The sequence below is a fragment of the Triticum urartu genome, chromosome 7A (genome assembly GCF_056163025.1).
Source record: "Triticum urartu cultivar PI428250 chromosome 7A, HENAU_Tu73, whole genome shotgun sequence".
Taxonomy (NCBI): domain Eukaryota; kingdom Viridiplantae; phylum Streptophyta; class Magnoliopsida; order Poales; family Poaceae; genus Triticum; species Triticum urartu.
The window spans coordinates 16,260,516-16,280,272 of NC_141879.1; the positions used below are offsets into that span (position 1 = coordinate 16,260,516).

The following is a 19,757-nucleotide window of genomic DNA, read 5'->3' on the forward strand; positions in this document are numbered from 1 at the left end:
ACCATCCATATTATTCTCAGAATACGACGGAATCCCGTCGTTTGAAGTTTCCCGCCCTACAGCTTAGCAATCAACAAAATATATTATGCATGAAACATTATCAGCAATGTTGACACAGTCTTATACTTGCATGTAAGGGGATGAAGTTTGCATTATACCTGACTCCGTCGTGTAAATGTTATCAACATTATTAGCTACGGGTATGATGCTCGCATTGTGGTCTGCATCACTACTCCCACATGTAAGACCTGGAAGACGTTATGCATATAGTATGTCACTGTTAGATATTCAGGTCTCACGACTAAACGGAAACATGGTAGACTGCAGCATACCTGTAGTTACGTCGTCTTCTGGTTGATGTTCGCCCGCTGTGCTTTTTGAATTCCCCATATGCAACTATTGAATGGCAAAAAACATGAAGACAGAAATGGTTTTTTATTCTACATATATAATGCAATGGCACTTTCATCTGCATCTTCTACATCTCTGTACTATCTTCGAAACATACTCTGTGGTCCAGTATGGTCTGTCTTTTCTTTCTTGCCATATTTATACAAATGCAGGATGCAGGATATTTAAACATGTGTACTTGAGACTATTATTAACATGAAAAAAAACCTAAACTGTGTAGAATAGAAATCAATCATGCAGGCGGATTCATCCCATGTCAAAGCACTTGCCATGGCTGGATGAGATGCGATTGTATGGTAGTTATGTATGGAATTTGAGATGTATTAGATGAGATTGACGTTTGAGATGGTTTGTATACCTATTTTTCGGATCCAGGACGTGTTCTACATCTCTGTACTTTCTTGGAAACATACTCTTTGGTCCAGTATGGTCTGTGTTTTCTTTCTTGCCATATTTATACAAATGCAAGATGCAGGATATTTAAACATGTGTACTTGAGACTATTATTAACATGAAAAAAAACCTAAACTGTGTAGAATAGAAATCAATCATGCAGGCGGATTCATCCCATGTCAAAGCACTTGCCATGGCTGGATGAGATGCGATTGTATGGTAGTTATGTATGGAATTTGAGATGTATTAGATGCGATTGACGTTTGAGATGGTTTGTATACCTATTTTTCGGATCCAGGACGTGTTTTGGCCGGGTCCTGGACGTGTCCGCGTATCCGCGTCCAGGATCAGCACCGAATCCTGTATCCAGCGCGGCGGCGAAGTGATGGATGGCGTCGGCGACCTAATCCAGGACCAGCGCGGAATAGCGCCGGATCGTCGAGGTGTTGAACTCGGCGGCAAATTGATGGAGGGCAGCGGCGACCTTGTCCAGGATGGACGCGGATGGAGGAAGGCGAGTGATGCGGGGCGGGGACGTCAACCAGGATGGAGGGGGGCGAGGATGTAGGGCGGCGAGGATGTAGGGCGGCGAGGATGTAGGGTTGCGACTGAAGCGAGGCCTAGCTCGATAACAGGACTCGCTCCTACGTGTGGCCGCACGGTTTTCCTATCGCTGGTTAACCGTTGTAGGTTTTTTTGTCGCACGTTTTCCTTCGAACGTCTATTGAGGTTCGCACGTGTAATGGTGCGGGTTTGGGACTCAGGAGCAGGTTTTTTCGGTTTGTGGTGGCTTAGTCAGAGGTGGGAGGAGGTACCAAAATAAACCGTGGAAGGTGGGACTAAAAAAAATCTGGAAGCGAGACTACCAACTGCTCCCTTAGGAGTAGAGATCATTCGTGGCTACACGGAGGGAGTAGTATCAACCGCGAAATCATTTATCATGTAAGTAATACTATCTTTCAAATTATTACTTACATGATAAATGATTTCGCTCCATATCCTAGTCTGCCAAAGTGTAGTCAACTTATGTAAGTTATCAAGGTGCATTTACGGCACTTTGATGATATAGCATCTTACTAATTTGCAATCAATTGTTAGTTATTTTTTTCAGATTCTTAAAGAAGAAGCTGAGTTCTATTGCAGGCGAAAAATGCTACAGCTACAGGCAATTGTTTACTGGTTCAAGTTTACGGAAAGATGTGGCACTAAATACTTGGCCTGCTGGAAATCAGGGGGGCCCATAGAGTAAAATCAGGGAGGAGTTATTGGTGGCATAGAGTAAAATCAGGGAGGAGTTATTGGTGGAAAACATCCCGTAACCAGAATCCATAAGTAATTGTCCATAAGTCTAGCAATTTTGATTGCAGGCAGCTGGCCTTTTTGAATTATAAGATATCACAATCCAACACACATGGCACCTACATAGTTCAAATTGTCAACAGCGTTTTCACATAAAGATATTGCTTCTGAGGAAGCTGTTCAAGTTCTCGCAGAAGTCATGGTGAACCTCACCACGCATGGCATGGAGCTCCACCACATTAGCAACAGAGACACAGTCCGGATCCTGTGAATGGTAATTAAACAGCCAATCGCAAGGACTGCCTAACTAGCTGAAATATCAACTGTCCGCTACGGGCGAGCTAATCTAATTCACTTGCAGGAGAAGACCCATCAACATCCAGCAATTTGGGAAGGTTGCACAAATAGCATATCTCAACATAAACCAGAAACATCACAACTATTTGCAATAAATCATCAATCTGAGGAAGTTGCTATGTGAGTCCACAAACGTCTTTGACTGATAACTAGTGGGTAATTGCACTAGAGAACCGAGCATTCACCAAAACCTTCATACTTTCTGTGTATTCAAACCAATATAACCTCACCAGAGCACGCTTAGCCAGGTTGGTGGAAGATCAGAGAAATATATGCATGCATGAACAAATTTACTCCCAAGAGGGAATTGCTTTAGCTATTTAGAAACGGAGGGGAGTAAGACATCACAACAGCCAAGATAGCTTCAACAGAGCTGACGAGTGTATTCCGATCAACATTCTTAGTGCAAAGGTAATCATCAGGCTGGCTGAGCACACGATGTTCCTGATTTGATTAATGAGATATTCTTGTCTTGCTTCTCATCATCTGCTAATCTTGCTCGTGTCGAAAGATGTAAAGTACTTTAATTCACGAATTCGTCATGCCTTACCTATGAAAGGACTGATCAGATTCCAACAAATCTATCCAAGATGGTTTGAAGAGCAAAACCTCTAGCAGTAAACCATGGATAGTGTGAAGCCTCGAACTAATACATAGGGCCATGAAGCACAGCGGGCTAATGGGATTCAACGGAGAAGTAGATTCAGATCTCTGTTCTTGACGCTAATCATCATCAGGCTTGGCAGCTCAGTGTACCCCCCCCCCCCCCCCCCCCCCTACATGAACAAGTGTCAACTGTCAAGTGCCTCAGATTAAGCATTCTTATTGCAAAAATGCTTCTATCTTATTCAACACAGTTAGTTACAGGCACCAAAATCAAAATAACATAAGAGTGGAGACAAACAAAATGCAAGAAAAAAAACATAAAAGGGAAGTGAGAATAGCATCGGAAATTCCCCTACAATAATGTATCATTCGTGTCTCTGATTTGAAATCGGGAACGGTGCAGTCCCTATCTTGCTTGTCGTCATATAATCATCATGCCACCAGAAATAAAAACTAGAAACTCTGAGCGATCAAAAATGAAATATAACCACACTGAGATGATTTCAGCAAAAACATGAAACGAAGTAATAACCCATGCTTACATAACTACACCCATCATTAAAAAAAAGGAGTACCCGGTGCCGAAAACTCCAATCATCGTAAGACAGATTGAGAGAATAATCAATTGATAAATAAAGTTGCATTTTCACTAATGTAGTGAACATGCATGGTGGATGAAACAAACAGAAATAAGGATGCATTCATTCTGAAACAAAAGAGCAAGATCACCAATATACGCTTGCTGGAGAAGAACACATGAAAGCATAAATCGCACTGCAAAAAGACCCATGACTTCGGCATCAGTGTTGCGCAAAACAATAGAAAAATGTACATAGCTCAATATATAAGATGGTAAGTTGAGGCATGCTTTCGATCTGCCAAGCGTTCGTACTTCCAACAGCATATTTGTTCCCTGGGGCCCACTTAGCCAGCCCGGCACAGGGAAATTAAGAGTTCAGGGGGTGTCTGACTCACTATTTTTTAACCTTCGAAATTATGTGCAAAAGCATGCAACAATGCAACATAGAACTACAAACCAGCTACAGCTACAACTCATTCATAGATTCATTTATTCATAAATTAAACAAGCTAGAACTACATCCAGGAATAAAATTTACATATACCACAAACTAATCTATCTGCTCCTTGTATGAGGGGATCGGGATCATCGCTTTGCCGAAACAACCATCCACGTGGTCATTGGCGGCATGAGGCATCTGCCCATCCTCATTTGCAAAGGTCTTCTCCCGCTCTCGGTCATGAATGAAGATCTTCGGCGGTTCGTCAACACCACCCGCTCATCCTCGATGGACTCAATGATGGCGTAGGCTTCGCCAATGAGGGACGTGTTAGCGTATAGCTCGACGAGGGCTATAGTGTCCGACTGCACCGCCTCAAGCTGCACCTCCCCCTCGAGGTGCTCCTTCCACCATCGAGAGGCGGAAGTGCTCCCGCGCGTCCTCCATTAAGAGGTGGGGATGATGTCGGCCCGTCGACAAGGGCGTCCACCATCTCCATCCTGGGGCCAATTGGGTCAACTGCCAAGACCACCTCCTCTGAGACATCTCCCTCCGAACCCGAGCCTTCTCTAGAAGTTTTTTCCACATCGCTTTTGAACTTTCCACAAACTGGTTTTTCAATTTTCTTCTGTTTTATTTCTTTTTCTTTTTATTTTTCTTTCTTTCTTTTTTCACATCACAAACTTTTTAAATTCGCAATTTTTTTAAATTCATGTACTTTTATGAAAATCATAAACAATTTTCAAATTTGTGAACATGTTCTAAAGCTTGTGAATATTTTCTTGGAACTCACGAACAAAATTTTGATATTCGTGAACAATTTTCAAATTTGTTAAGATTTCCAAAACTTATGAATATTTTCTTGGAACTCACAAAATAATTCTTGATATTAGTGAAAACTTTTTAAACATGTGATCTTTGATGTTAGTGAACATGTTTTGAACTTCATGAAATTTTTAAAAACGTGAACAGTTTTTGAAATCGTGAACATTTTCCTAATTCATGAATATATATTTTCAAATATTGAACACTTTTTGAAATTTCAGGACCTTATTTTTAAATTCATAAACATTTTTTCAATTCTTGATGTTTTATCCACAAACATGTTTTTGCTGTTGCAAACATCTTTTGAAGTTCTTGGACATTTATTGAATTCGTGAACATTTTCTCAAATAGCCAAGCATGTGTGTTGAATTTGGGAACTTTTTTTGAATTCACGAATATTTTGGAAAATCACAAATAATTTTGAATGCACTGACATTTTTTGAAGTTCAAGAACATTTTTTTTACTCACGAGCACTTTTTCAAACAAAGAGCATCTTTCAAATTCTTAAACATATATTTTCATTTTTTTTTGTTTGAAATCCTGAACAATATGAAGCCAAACAAAAAAATAGAAAAGAAAAGAAGAACAAACAGGGGCGCAACTCGCCCGCACATGGGCCAGCCCAAATTTTGTGCGGGAGGGAGCGAGGGGTGCGCCTTTGTGCACGAGACCTCCCGCGAGAGCTATGTCTCGCATTAAGCGAGATGGAAGGAGCTCTCACTGATGGATCCCCACGCTCGCCACAGTACATACAGGGCCAGACCCATTCGTTCGATCACTCATGTTTTCTTCACTGGTTCTTAGCTTCGGTTTTTTCTTTTTTCGCTTTCTTTTGTTTTTTTTTCTGTTATTTTCTGTATTTCGTTATTGTTTTTCTTAGGTTTTTATTTTCTCTCCACTTGTTACAAACAGCCGTGATCCAATGCAGATCATGAAGCGCAGTCTCAGTCTGTGAAAACCGCGCCCCATTCAACCGGGTTAACGACACTCTGTCTCTATGAACTCTTTGTATTGACTTCCTTCACATGTTTTATTAACATAACACCCAAGTCCTTGCATCTCGGTCTGCTTCAACTGTTTGGCCAAAGTTGAATGGGAAAATGAGATGTTCTTGTTCGCAGCTTTTATTATTTCCAGCTTTTATTAGGTGATATTTGAACTGAACCCGGTTGTGAGATGGCAGCAAAGTACTACAAAGAAAGGGGTGGACTTAAATATGCAGGGCAAATCGAGAAAATAGTTTCTGCTCTCATCGTTTTCCGCCTCGCTTTGTAATTCTGAAGGGATTACTAAGATCTATGTACTACTTTGTGTTCTTTGCACTTGACTACGGATAATTAACATGTGATGTCAATTCTTCTCTCCAACAAAAATGCAGCCTGAATCCTAGGATTACCTTTTTCAGGGCGATTAGGAGGAGCATTCATTAATCATCAGGATTGCAGCCGTTACAGAGAGGCAGATTACAAGAAAAACAGAGATCTTGATCCATAATCCCCATTAGCTGTCAAAAACAAAGATTCAGAGGACACAATTGGCAGTACAACCACATCAGGAAAAGTTAAATACATTCGTGGCAAGCTCCTTGATCCAGCGGACACACATAAAGATCAGGAGCACCTTAATCAGCTGCCCCTTTTCACTTCTCCGGCAGGGCTATGAAAGATAGACATAGTACGATGCATGCAGGAATTATGGTCTGCTATGAACTTCGACGGAAGGGCGGTTCGGGTGCATCAGCAAGGCCTCCTTGAACACATCCTGGGCCTCATTTAACGTATAGCTATAGCAGTAACGCAGGAACACATGGATCTCTTGGAGGTGTAACAAGTGCTCCATGCCGACTGGTACAGTGCCGCCCCAGTCAGACGCACTGAACAAGAGTGTTCGTAAACTGGGCACAGCACCTGCCTCAAAGCCCAGGTACGCCGTAGTGTCTTCCATAGACCAGAATTCTAGGTACTCCAGAACTGGGAATAGCCCTGTGCCTAACATAGCTCTTTCATCAGGGATTTCACATGCTCCGAATTCGAGGTGGACGAGAGAGGGAAGCTCTCCAAGCAGATAAACATCCTGAGTTGATGTCTGTTCAACAGATAGCTTAAGGAAGCGCAGGCAATGGAGACCACACAACCATTTTGGAACTCTCCACAACCGCCACCCATGCAATTCAAGACGCTCAATATGTTGAAAAGGATTGGATAATGAGCCCAGCTGCTGGCTATCCTCACACTCAACATGAATGCCAGAGATGCTCAGATATTCAAGGTTGCCGAGCATTCCAATGGAGCGGGCCAAAGCATCAACTTTTGGCAACCCCAAACTACAACCTACTGACATATCCAGTTCCCTCAGATTGGTCAGCTCGCTGAGACCCATAAAACACTCCAGCGAGCTCTTTTCCATCTCAAGCCCTCGCAGAGTGTGCAATGATTTCATATTCTCGATACCTTCAGGCAGGTATGTAAAAACTGGAAGAAGCAGAGACGACAGGCGGGGCAAATGAACTATAGCTGAGGGAATGCTCTCCATCCGTTCACAGTCACACTCATTTATGTCCAGCGTCTCCAAGTAAACAAGCCCACCAAGTTCAGTAGGGAGCTCTACCCACGAAGCTCTAACCATCAGATACCGCAGCAGAAACAATTGGCTAGCAGCGGTGAGGTCAACTATCTCCCCGTCCCAGTCATTAAAAATGATTAGCACCCTGAGGTACTTGAACCACAAAATAGGGAGTATAGTGTTCTCTAACAGTAATGATCGAACTTGTGAAAGCCTAGTAGCAATAGCAGTGTCATATGTTGCTCCACCAACAGCCACGGAGCACAGGGATAATCGGCGAACCTTGTATTTGCAGAGATGCAGCAGTCTTGCCATGTCCTCAGAATTGTGTGCCACACTTACAAAATTATCTTCTACACACTTGCTTAAGATCAAATCAAGCATCATATCGTGTACTCTGCAACACAACACCTCTCCATACTCATTTTCATCATTTTCTGCCGGCTGAATCATGCTTCTATTGATAAGCTCATTGAAATAACTCCTGCCAACATGCTCCAAATCTGGTCCATGCAAACTGCTGACAAAGCCTTCACCTATCCATTGTTTAACCAGATCATCCCGTGGTATGATGTGGTCCTCAGAATACATACCAAGGTACAGAAAACATGGCCGGAGATGAAGAGGAAGATGGGTGTAGCTAAGGTTTAATATACTATTCATCTCTTTCAATGAAGGATTTGTAGCAGAATGGGCACCCAGAGATTTCCTTATGCTCTCCCAGTGTTTCCTTGATCTCACTTGAGTAGCAAGTAACACTGGGAGAGCATAAGGAAATCTCTGGGTGCCCATTCTGCTACAAATCCTTCATTGAAAGAGATGAACAGTATATTAAACCTTAGCTACACCCATCTTCCTCTTCATCTCCGGCCATGTTTTCTGTACCTTGGTATGTATTCTGAGGATCACATCATACCACGGGATGATCTGGTTAAACAATGGATAGGTGAAGGCTTTGTCAACATTTTGCATGGACCAGATTTGGAGGATGTTGGCAGGAGTTATTTCAATGAGCTCGTCAATAGAAGCATGATTCAGCCATGCAAAATTAGCTATGGAGAGGTGTTGTCTTGCAGAGTACACGACATGATGCTTGATTTGATCCAAAGCAAGTGTGTGGAATATAATTTTTTAAGGGTGGCATACAATTCTGAGGTCATGGGAAGGCTGCTGCATCTCCGCAAATACAAGGTTCGCCGATTATCCTTGTGCCCCATGGATGTTGGTGGAGCAACATATGACACTGCTATTGCTGCTAGGCTACCATTACTGTTCAAGACCGGATGTAATCCTATACTCCCTCTTTTGTGGTTCAAGTACCTCAGGGTTCTAATCCTTTTGGATGGGCGCTATAGGTGGGAGATAGTTGACCTCACCGTTGTTAGCCAATTGTTTCAGCTGAGGTGTCTGACGGTAAGTGCTTTTGTGGAGATAAAACTCCCTACTAAACTTGGTGAGCTTGTTTACTTGGAGACACTGGACATGGAAATTTGCGAACAGATGGAGAGCATCCCCTCAGATATAGTTAATTTGCCCCGCCTGTCGTCTCTGCTTCTTCCAGGTTGGACACAGCTGCCTGAAGGTATCGGGAATATGAAATCACTGCGGACTCTGCGAGGGCTTGACATGGAGAAGAGCTCGCTGGAGTGTTTTATGGGTCTCAGCGAGCTGACCAATCTGAGGGAACTGCATATGTCACTAGGTTTTATTAGTTTGGGTTTGCCAAAAGTTGATGCTTTGGCCCGCTCCATTGGAAAGCTCTGTAACCTTAAATCTCTGTTTATCTCTGGCGGCAATCATGTTGAGCATGAGGATAGCCCGAAGCTGGGCTCACTATCCAATCCTTTTCAACAAATTGAGCGTTTTGAATTGGATGACTGGGGGTTTTGGAGAGTTCCAAAATGGTTGTTTGGTCTCCATTGCCTGCGCTTCCTTAAGCTGTGTGTTGAAAAGACATCAACTCAGGATGTTCATCTGCTTGGAGAGCTTCCCTCCCTCGTCGACCTGGAACTCAAAGCAGGTGAAATCCCTGATGAAAGAGCTATGTTAGGCACGGGGCTATTCCCAGTTTTGGAGTCCCTAAAAATCTCGTCTAGGAAAGACACTACAGCGTACCTGGGCTTCGAGGCAGGTGCTATGCCCAGTTTACGAACACTCTGTTTCAGTGCGTGCGACTGGGGCGGCACTATACCAGTCGGCATGGAGCACTTGTTACACCTCCAGGAGATCAAAGTGTATTGTGTCCCCAATGCCAAGGATGTCGGGGACACACTCAAAGAGGCCTTGCTGATGCACCCGAACCACCCGTCCGTCACCCTTGTAGCAGTGTATTATTCCCGTCATAGTTTCGTAGCCCTGCCGGAGAAGTGAAAAGGGGCAGCTGATCTTTAAATATATAGCTGTGTATGTTACTTGAGCAACTAATAGTGGTGATACTGGCATCAAGGAGCTTTAGGACGAACACCTTATATTTTGAGCAGCTAATAGTGGCGATACTGACATCAAGGGGCAGCTGATTAAGGCGCTGCTTTTTTTTTCGACAGCTAATAATGGTGGCCATGGATCAAGATTTGTATTTTACTTGTAATCTGCCTCTGTAATGAATGAATGCTCCTGATCTCCTCGAAAAAAAAAAATCCTAGAAATCCTATAATGTCTAGCGCGTATGCTTTCTTACTTAAACCTGATAATGTTGGCTTTTGATCGCTAGATCAGTTCACCGGAGCAACAGCACTCGTAGGTGCAAAGCTAGCTAACAGTCACCTTGATTGATGAACAGTAGCCATGCACATGCAAAAATACTTCACGTACGTATGTGAGCGCGGTAGAGCTGGCTAGACTGGATTGATCAACTTCTTCCGGCGAGAACTTACGAACACAAGCGAATCGATGGATAGCCAAAGGCTCGTATCGAGCCTTGCTTTTCTTTGTATTGCTTTGATCGGTTGTAGTACAAGGGGCAGGGTACAAGCATATATATATATGCATAGGACAGCCTAGTAGCTAACCGACTTGTACTTAGTAATAATAATCCTACTCGGTATCATATATGCTGTACCACTCGGACACATACGCTGATGTGTACTAGGACGTCGGGTTTAATCCCAATAGATAAACCCCCCTGGCATCATTTTAATTGGTAGGTTAGGTAGTTAATACTTTTAAGCCTGTGTACTGAACTGGAATTGGGCGGGAATTGACACAACCTTTTAATTCTGAATGAAAGTGAATCTCTATTATCTCTTTTTTCAAACTTTTAGACAGAATCTCGTCAAGTGAAAGCTAGTTCAATCTATTTTTTTCCTGAATGTGAATATGCATCCTTTTGAAGCGTTGGCAAAAGCTTTGCCTTATTCTGCAGTGTTAACAATGGGAAGATGATGGTAACTGCAAGAAACTAACCGACTGTGCAAACACTGTTGTATTACTGTCTCTGAACCTTAACCGTCATTTGTCCCTGTTGGAACAACCCATGCCAGCGGGTGGAGCGGCAGAAGCTCCTTTGAGAGAAGAATTGACACCCCCTTTTTGTTGGAGAAAATATTTGTCATGTTAATTATCCATAATCCAGTGAAAAAGAGTGTCTAGAACACAAAGTAGATCTTAGTCATTTGTTGGAACAGCCCACTCCATGGCGAAGGCTGTCTCTCTGCCCACGGGAGAAGGCAGGCAATCTATTTGAGCAGGTGGAGCGGCAGCTGACCCCTCCCGTTGTAGCAGGTGAAGCTCCTTTGAGAGAAGAATTGACATCCCATTTTTGTTGGAGAGAAGAATTGACATCAGATGTTAATTATCCGTAGTCAAGTGCAAAAGAACACAAAGTAGTACTTAGATCTTAGTAATCCCCTCAGAATTACAAACAGGTGCGCCTCCCGCACAAAATTTGGGCTGGCCCATGTGCGGGCGAGTTGTGCCCCTGTTTGTTTTCCTTTTCTTTTCTCTTTTTCTTGTTTGGCTTCATATTGTTCAGGATTTCAAACAAAAAATGAAAAAAAATATGTTTAAGAATTTGAAAAATGCTCTCAGTTTCAAAAAATGTTCGTGAGTTCAAAAAAATGTTCTTGAACTTGAAAAATTGTTCGTGCATTCAAAAATTATTAGTGATTTTCCAAAATATTCGTGAATTCAAAAAAAGTTCTCGAATTCAACACAAATGTTTGGCTATTTGAGAAAATGTTCACGGATTCAATAAATGTCCAAGAACTTCAAAAGATGTTTGCAACAGCAAAAACATGTTTGTGGATGAAAAATTAAGAATTAAAAAAATGTTTATGAATTAAAAAATAAGGTCCTGAAATTTCAATAAGTGTTCAATATTTGAAAATATATATTCATAAATTAGGAAAATGTTCACGATTTCAAAAAATGTTCACGAATTCAAAAAATTTCATGAAGTTCAAAAAATGCTCACTAACATCAAAGAATGCTCACATGTTTAAATTTTTTTCAATAATATCAAGAATTATTTTGGGAATTCCAAGAAAATATTCATAAGTTTAAGGAAATGTTAACAAATTTGAAAATTGTTCACGATTATCAAAAATTTGTTCGTGAGTTCCAAGAAAATATTCACAAGTTTTAGAACATGTTCACAAATTTGAAAATTGTTTAAGATTGTCATAAAAGTACCTGAATTTAAAAAAATGCGAATTAAAAAAGTTTGTGATGTGAAAAAAGAAAAATAAAAACAAGAAGAAATAAAACAGAAAAAAAATCGAAAAACCAGTTTGTGAAAAATTCAAAAGCGATGTGGAAAAAACGTCTAGAGAAGGCTCAGGTTCGGAGGGAGATGTCTTAGAGGAGGTGGTCTTGGTGGGTGACCCAATTGGCCCCAGGTTAGAGATGGTGGACGCCCTTGTCAACGGGCCGACATCACCCCACCTCTTGATGGAGGACGCGCGGGAGCACTTCCGCCTCTCGATGGTGGAATGAGCACCTCGAGGGGGAGGGCAGGTTGAGGCGGTGCAGTCGGACGCTATAGCCCTCGTCGAGCTATACACTAAAGCGTCCCTCATTGGCGAAGCCTACACCATCTTGAGTCCATCGAGGATGAGCGGGTGGTATTGACGAACCACCGCAGGATCTTCATTCATGACCGAGAGTGGGAGAAGACCTTTGCAAATGAGGATGGGCAGATGCCTCATGCTGCCAATGACCACGTGGATGGTGAAAGTGTGTTATATCGACTAGAGGGGGGGGTGAATAGGCGATTTTTATGAAAGTCTTCAAAACGTGAAAGTTTTGAAGACGAACGATAGAAATAAACCTATTACCATGCAGCGGAAGGTAGACTACACTAGGTAAACCATAGTCAAGTATTCAATGAAGTGAAAGCACAATGACTAATAGCAGCTAGGTAGTAAGGATCAGGTAGGAAAATATTATGAAGCCAAACAGAACACGTAATCACTCTGTGAAGACAAAAGATAGAGCAATCATACAATGAGTTCACAAGGACCAACAGTAAGTAAAGGGAAGGATGAAACCAGTGACTAGTTGAAGACAATGATTTGTTGGACCAGTTCCAGTTGCTGTGAAAACTGTACGTCTGGTTAGGGCGGCTAGGTATTTAAATCTAAGGACACACAGTCCAGGACACCCAGTCCTGAACACGCAGCTCAGGACACCTAGTCCTCACCGTATTCCCCTTGAAATAAGGTCACACAGACCTCGCCCAATCACTCTGGTAAGTCTTCAAGGTAAACTCCCAAACCTTCACAGACTTCGTTCACCGGCGATCCACAATGTCTCTTGGACGCTCAGAACGCGACGCCTAACCGTCTGGAGGATTCACAGTCCTCAAGTGTAATAAGTCTTCAGATCACACAGACAAGAAGACTTAAGTGATGCCTAATTCTCTTTGGCTCTGGGTGGTTAGGGCTTTATCCTCGCAAGGAATTCTCTCTCAAAGGCTTCGAGGTGGGTTTCTCTCAAACGACAAAAGCCGTACTCTAACTCTGAGCAGCCAACCGTTTATGGTTGTAGGGGGTGGGCTATTTATAGCCAGTAGGCAACCCAACCTGATTTGTCCGAAATGACCCTGGGTCACTAAGGAACTGACACGTGTTCCAACGGTCAGATTTCAAACTCACACGTCAACTTTACTTGGGCTACAAGCAAAGCTGACTTGTCCGACTCTGGACAAGATTCGCTCTCATAGTCTTCGCTCGAAGACATAGGTTTTGGTTAAGCATCACTTCAGTCATTCTGACTGGTTCTCTTGGACCCCACTTAACAGTACGGTGGTTCCTATGACTCAACAAAGAAGAAAAAGAACTATGAAAGATCTAAGTCTCGAGCTCCATAGGCTTCATGCGATGTCTTCTCTTGTCATAGTCTTCAATGTGAATATCTTCATATACCACCTTTGACATCAATGTCTTCATACATTTTTAGGGGTCATCTCTGGTAGGAAAACCGAATCAATGAGGGACTTCTACCTGTGTTATCCTGCAATTCTCACAAACACATTAGTCCCTCAACTAGGTTTGTCGTCAATACTCCAAAACCAACTAGGGGTGGCACTAGATGCACTTACAATCTCTCACTTTTTGGTGATTGATGACAAACTAGTTGAAGTTTTCAACGGGGAATATAATATGTGAAATTGTATAAGATAAGGAATTGTCTTCATAAGTTGCAAGGGCTCCCCCTGAAGATGTGCATATAAGTAATTTGCTTTTGGAATGCAAATGCACATGGCAGGTTGTGCTTGTGGAGATCCTCTTCAACTTATGATGACAATCCACTATGCATGTGAAGGTATGTGAAGATAATGACATGCATAATGGAAAATGGACGTCTGCAAAATGATCTAAGTGCGGAATTTATCGTCGCACATGCGGAATTTATCATCGCATCACAAGGTGGCAAATAAGTAGCAGACGACCATCAAGTTTAAGTGTTACAACTCAAAGAACCAAATGTATCAAAACGAGAGTTGTAAACACGAAGCAAAATATAAAGCACCCGCCCATATGGACCCGCTTGAAGACTATCAAACTCATATGCTTCTCCCCCTTTTGTCAGTAAGGACCAAAAAGGTTCGAAGACATAGAGCATCTACTCGTTCCCATGAAGAGTAGGTGAAGCAGCAGGGTCGTCGGTGGTGTACGGTGGTGCAGTAGAGCTTGGAGCAGTGTCGAAGCGGGCTGAAGGAGGTGGCAGTGAAGGAGCATCGTCTTCATCCTCGATCACTCTGGCATTCACAGTTGCAGCAGAGGAAGAGAACTCAGAGTCTTCAAGAGATGGAGTTCGTCGCAGCACTGCCCTTCGAGGAGGTGTGGAGTCAAACTTGAAGCATTCAAAGAAGCCATCCTCTTGAAGATCATCTTCAGAGCACATCAGCGTCAGCCCTTTCCATGTGCGGCGAGAGGTTTCATGGGCAACAAAGGCATTCTTGGTGGCAAGATTGCGAATGCGATTAACATCCACCAAGAGGCTTTGCATTTGACGCTTCAGCCAGTCATGATGCCTATCCTGTTTCTGATGAAGAGCCACAAGAAGCTCTCGGTCATTGAGAACACGAGTGTGCTTCTTGGGTCATTGGGCAATTGTGCTATCAGTGGCTTCAGTGAGAGCAGGATGCGGTGCACGTGTAGTTCCAGCCAAAGGATACACACGAGTGACTGCTTCAACTCCTTCAATGTTCTGAGAAAAACTTTGATGCTCCGCATTCTGAAGACTTAGAGGTTCCTTGGCAGGCTCAGGATAAATTGCGTCAACAGACATATCCACATCAGGCAGAAAGATCCGATGATTGCGAGCAGAAGGCTGATATGAGATGGCGGAGTGGAGTTTGATCAGCCGCATTATCCATGGAGCGTAGAACTTCAAGCCAAAAAGACCAGAGCCTGATGTAGCAAGTTGGCGGATGAAGAAGTCCTGTGCATTGAAGCATTTTCCATGAAGAATATAGAAGACCAAAGTCTTCATTGCACCTTCCAGCTTGGCATGTGGAGAATGTCCTTTGATTGGCCAGAGAGTTCGCCTTATGATGTGATAAATAGTCCTTGGCAGATACTCAAGGTCTTCAACGAAGAACTCCGTGGGATATGCAGCATCTTGGGGCAATGGCTTCATCATACTGAGCATCTGACTCATGTTAGGTTTAGGCTTCTGAAAGATGCTCTCCACAGCTTCACTGTGAAGCTGACAGCCATGTTCGTAGAGATCGCCAGGAGTGGGCAGACCAGTGAGCTCAATGATGTCAAAGGATTTGGCTTCGTGATGAACATGTCCTGTCATCCACTCCAGGACCCAAGTCTTTGGATCTCTGTTGTACCCACGGATGTGAAGTGTGGCATAGAATTGGAGCAGCAACTCTTCATTCCAATGCTCTTGGTCGGTGACGAACGGCAACAATCCAACCTCTTTGAAGCAATCCAGAGCTTCTTCCAGACAGGGCAGACCAGCTATTGCTTCAATGTCAAGACGCTTATGTGGGAAGATGCGACCTTGATTATATAGAATGCAGGAGTAAAAGCTTCGTTGCGGATAGCTCCAGAACCGATCAGATGATATTCTTTCCCTTGAGTAGGGGTTCCTGGAGCTATTGAAGAAAGTGTTGTCTGCTTTGAAGCCATTGATATTGAAGGATCCAGGTGCTGATGCAGGACCTGGAAACCTGGGCAATCTTGGGATTGGCTTCTGTACCTGAGGCCTGTGCTCAACGTGATAGTCGAACTGAGGACCAGCAGCAGGTGCAGGAACAGAAGTAGTGGGATCAGTGGCTTCGCTGACTTCTGGTGCTTGGGTTGGTTAAGGCTCCACATTAGGTTCAGCCATGACAGCGTCAGTGGCTTCATTGGTGTTGGTGGTGGCAGCCTCAGGATTCTCAACCTCCACTTGACGAGCTGGAGGGTCGGTCACAGTCATGTTCTTCTCGAGAACAGCTTCTTGGTGAGACGGGGGTGTAGCAGCGCTTGGTGTTTCTTCTTCATCGGCTGATGCAGCCGGAATGTCTTCAGTAGCTTTAGCTTCAGACTCAGAGACTGGAGGCCTTGGTCCTTTGCGAAGCCTGCGTAACGCTGGCGACGCCTGTGGAGTTGGTGTTGGCTGGGCCTCAAAGTCTTCTTCCTCTTGTGCTTGTGGGCGATCAGCCCATGATGCATCCTGAGCAATTGGCGTCAGAGGACGACCAATGCTGATGAGTTCGCTGTGCGTTAGCACAGGCAATGATACCTGTTGGTGCTCGAGCTGAGGAAGAACTGCATCATCTTCAACATGGTCATGATGACCAATGTCTTCAGCAGCGATGGGATCAGCTGCTGGAATGTCTTCAGCTTCATGAGCCCCTGTGAAAGCAGGCTCAGGGACAGTCAGTTAGCGCTCTTGAGGTTCAGCGTCAGGGTGAACCATGGAGATGGGTTCAACAATCAAGGGCTCTGTGGGAGCAGCCCGTTCCTTCTTGGTCTTTCTCTTCTTCTTGGAGGGGGCAGTAGCAGAGGCTTCAGGATGTTTCCTCTTCCTTGCTTCAGCCTCAGCAGTCCTCGTCTTCTTCAGTTCTGAAGCAGTAGACCTGGCTTTTGGCTTCGAGCCAGTCATGCTAGTTGGGAAGACAATGGGAGCTGCTTCCTGCCTTGGTGCGTCGGGGTCAGCCATAGCGGGCTTCTTTTCTTCTTTGCAGCCATCCTGGGGTCGATGCCAGGACGCCCAAGGGCCTTGCGCTTCTCAGCCTCATTGTAGGCTTGCACACACTTGTCAGCCAGGACCTTCATGCGCTCACGAGAACCTTGAGCTTCTACACGTTTCTTGAGAAAGGATTCTTTGAGCTCGTGCAGCATAATCTTGAAGTTCTTCACCTCTTGCACGCTGAGCTTTGCCATATGCTTCTTGAACTAAGATTTCTCAAAGTCAATCTTCTGCTTCAGTTCAACTATGCACTGGGCGATAGCTAGCTCTGAAGCAATGGCGCCATGGAAGGCGACACTGAGGCCAATGGGTAGTTGCAGATCTTCGAAGCTGATATTGGGCGTGTCAAACCATTCATCAATGAAGTTGTGGATGATTGCCACATCAAAGAGAGGCAGATTATTGAAGATTTCTGCTTCTTCTTTGCTCTTGATCAGTTGCTCAAGAGCGTCATCTGCAAGATCTTCATCACTGGACAGATTGATGGCATCATTACGCAGAATGGCAGCAGCGATCAGTTCTTGGCCGGTGTGTGGCAGAGGCATCTTGACTTTCTGAGGCCTGGAGATGCGTGATAAATCTTCAGACTGCACACTGTCTTCAGGAGGTGCAGTGGCCAGTGTCTTCGCCCGTGAGATTTTTGGAGCAGAGGCAGGCTTTGAAGCTTTAGGCTGCTTCTTTGGCTTCGGCGCTGCAGGCGCTTCATCTGATTCAGCGTCATCTGCAGGCTCATTCACGGCAGTCCCTTGAACCAAGATATGGGTGATGAGACCTTCAAGGTTGTAGAAAGGACCGACGACATTGGGTTCTGCATCTCGTGTGCCATCAGCCCTTGGAGCAGAAGGACCAGGGTTGAAGTCTAGTCCCAATGACTTCTTGTTCTGCTTTGCTGAGTTCTGGGCAAACTGGAAGTTGCGCTTGAACAAAATGTCGTCACGACACCATAGTAGTGACGATGAGTGTGCATCTGCAGGCTGTGGCCCACGGACCATGCAGGGATAGAAGCCTTGTTCAATGGCTTCATCTCTGGTCCTGGGTTGAAGATTTTTGTAGAGGATGTCTCCCCATGGTCGCTTGATGGCATTCTTTTCAGCATATTCCTTTGTCACAAATCTGTACTTGAACCACTGTTCTGCCCAGTAGCGTCGAATCCATTGGATTCGTGTCTTGCGCTGATTGTAATCCTCTTTAGGATCTGTCTTGTACAGTTCTGAGAGGTCATCGGGCATATCTCTTGATGTTTCTCCACGACGCCTTCTGCCACCCTTCCTTGCTGATTTCTCTGAAGCCATGAACTTTAAACTGAAAGGCTTCAATACATTCAAAGGCTTCAAAGGCTTTCGCTTGCTGGACAGACAGGAACTGGCTTCGGGAGAATTTGTGATACTGTAAGAATTCTGCAAATGAATGCAGACTATGAGAACCAAGGGATTCTCCCACGGACATGTACCTGTGACAACATTAAGGTGCGAGGGAAGGGGAAGAGGTCATATGCATTCTCAGAAGATTTTGAAGATAAATCAGTTTAGAAGACATTGACCTCATCGTGCGAAGACATTCACTCATAGATAAGGAGTTGGTTCCAGATTTGTACGAATCCACGGATCAGTACAAGTGAATATACTAGGCATGTTATGAGATGCAGTATGAAAGAGATCCAACTTGTGTGAATAGAAACTGCTTGTGGTAGAAAGTGATAAAGCTAAAGGATCAACGGGGCCGTAAAAAGGAAGTTTTATTTACCACGCGAAGAACTGCTAGACGGAGTGGAAAAGGAGGCCGAGCAGTTCGATCTTCCGTGCCCTAACTTGGCGACGGAGGACACCTACGGCGACGGTGGAGAAGACGATATCCGCGATCGGCGTGAAGACGGCGTCGGAGAGGTTGCGGCAGCGAAGCGCTTCGTCGCCGGCGTCGTCGAGGGCTAGCGGTGGCGCTAGGGTTCGTGCGAGAGTGGAAGAAGAGATAATGACTGTGATGAGGCGTGTATTTATAGGTACAGGGGCGGTACTGCGTTATTACACAGGTGCCCCTGGCGATTCAGATCCGAGGGACACGTGGCCGTCATGAAGCATATCAGGGGTTGTTCCACGTCCCACGCACGCCTGGATTGTCGGGTGGTCGTTCCTGCTTCTCCGGGTTTCAGGTGAAGGAATGAGCATTGAAAACGAACTTAATGTTTGTCTTTGTATCTTCTGCTGACAAGGATGCCGAGAAGACATTCGACAGTTTCAATAGAATGCATATGATTTGGAGAGATAGAGTTTGAGATAGAAAGCATAGAGAGGTTAGGGTCCGATCACATTCACTTAGTTCAAAAGATTCAACAAGAAGACATAGCTATAAGTGAATGCTGTAGAGGACAGAACACTAGTATATATATATAATCAACATAGTGAAGATAATCATGAAGACATGTTGAGATTGAAGTCAAACCAAATGTGAAGACATAGCAAATGTAACGCCATGAGTGAAACACTTCAAACAGAACATTTGGTGGTGGCATTACCCACCGTATAGGAAGTATTAGACCCAGACACGGCGCACAATTATCGTGGTGCTCCGAAGTCAAATTCCACATTAATGTATTCACACTTAGAATGTATGTCTTCATTGATTGAAGATATACTTTACTTCGTGTGTTGCACATC

At 44.0% G+C, this 19,757-nt stretch overlaps 2 protein-coding genes across 2 annotated transcripts; one reads left to right on the forward strand and one right to left on the reverse strand.

Moving 5' to 3' along the window:
• Positions 1-6,374: 6,374 nt before the first annotated feature.
• On the reverse strand, positions 6,375-8,223 carry LOC147956988 (disease resistance protein RGA5-like). The gene has a single exon (XM_087537969.1). It carries the CDS (start codon positions 8,134-8,136, stop codon positions 6,604-6,606), a length of 1,533 nt encoding a protein of 510 aa, XP_087394095.1. The 5' UTR covers positions 8,137-8,223; the 3' UTR covers positions 6,375-6,603.
• Positions 8,224-8,229: 6 nt separating this feature from the next.
• LOC147956989 (disease resistance protein RGA5-like) lies at positions 8,230-10,122 on the forward strand. The gene has a single exon (XM_087537968.1). The coding sequence runs from the start codon at positions 8,293-8,295 to the stop codon at positions 9,841-9,843; it is 1,551 nt and encodes a 516-aa protein (XP_087394094.1). The 5' UTR covers positions 8,230-8,292; the 3' UTR covers positions 9,844-10,122.
• The last annotated feature ends 9,635 nt before the right edge of the window (positions 10,123-19,757 follow it).

What these genes read in the sequence shown, in the direction of transcription:
- LOC147956989 (XM_087537968.1), top strand. Translation starts at nt 8,293, where the DNA reads ATGAACAGTATATTAAACCTTAGCTACACCCATCTTCCTCTTCATCTC.
- LOC147956988 (XM_087537969.1), bottom strand. Translation starts at nt 8,136, where the DNA reads ATGAATAGTATATTAAACCTTAGCTACACCCATCTTCCTCTTCATCTC.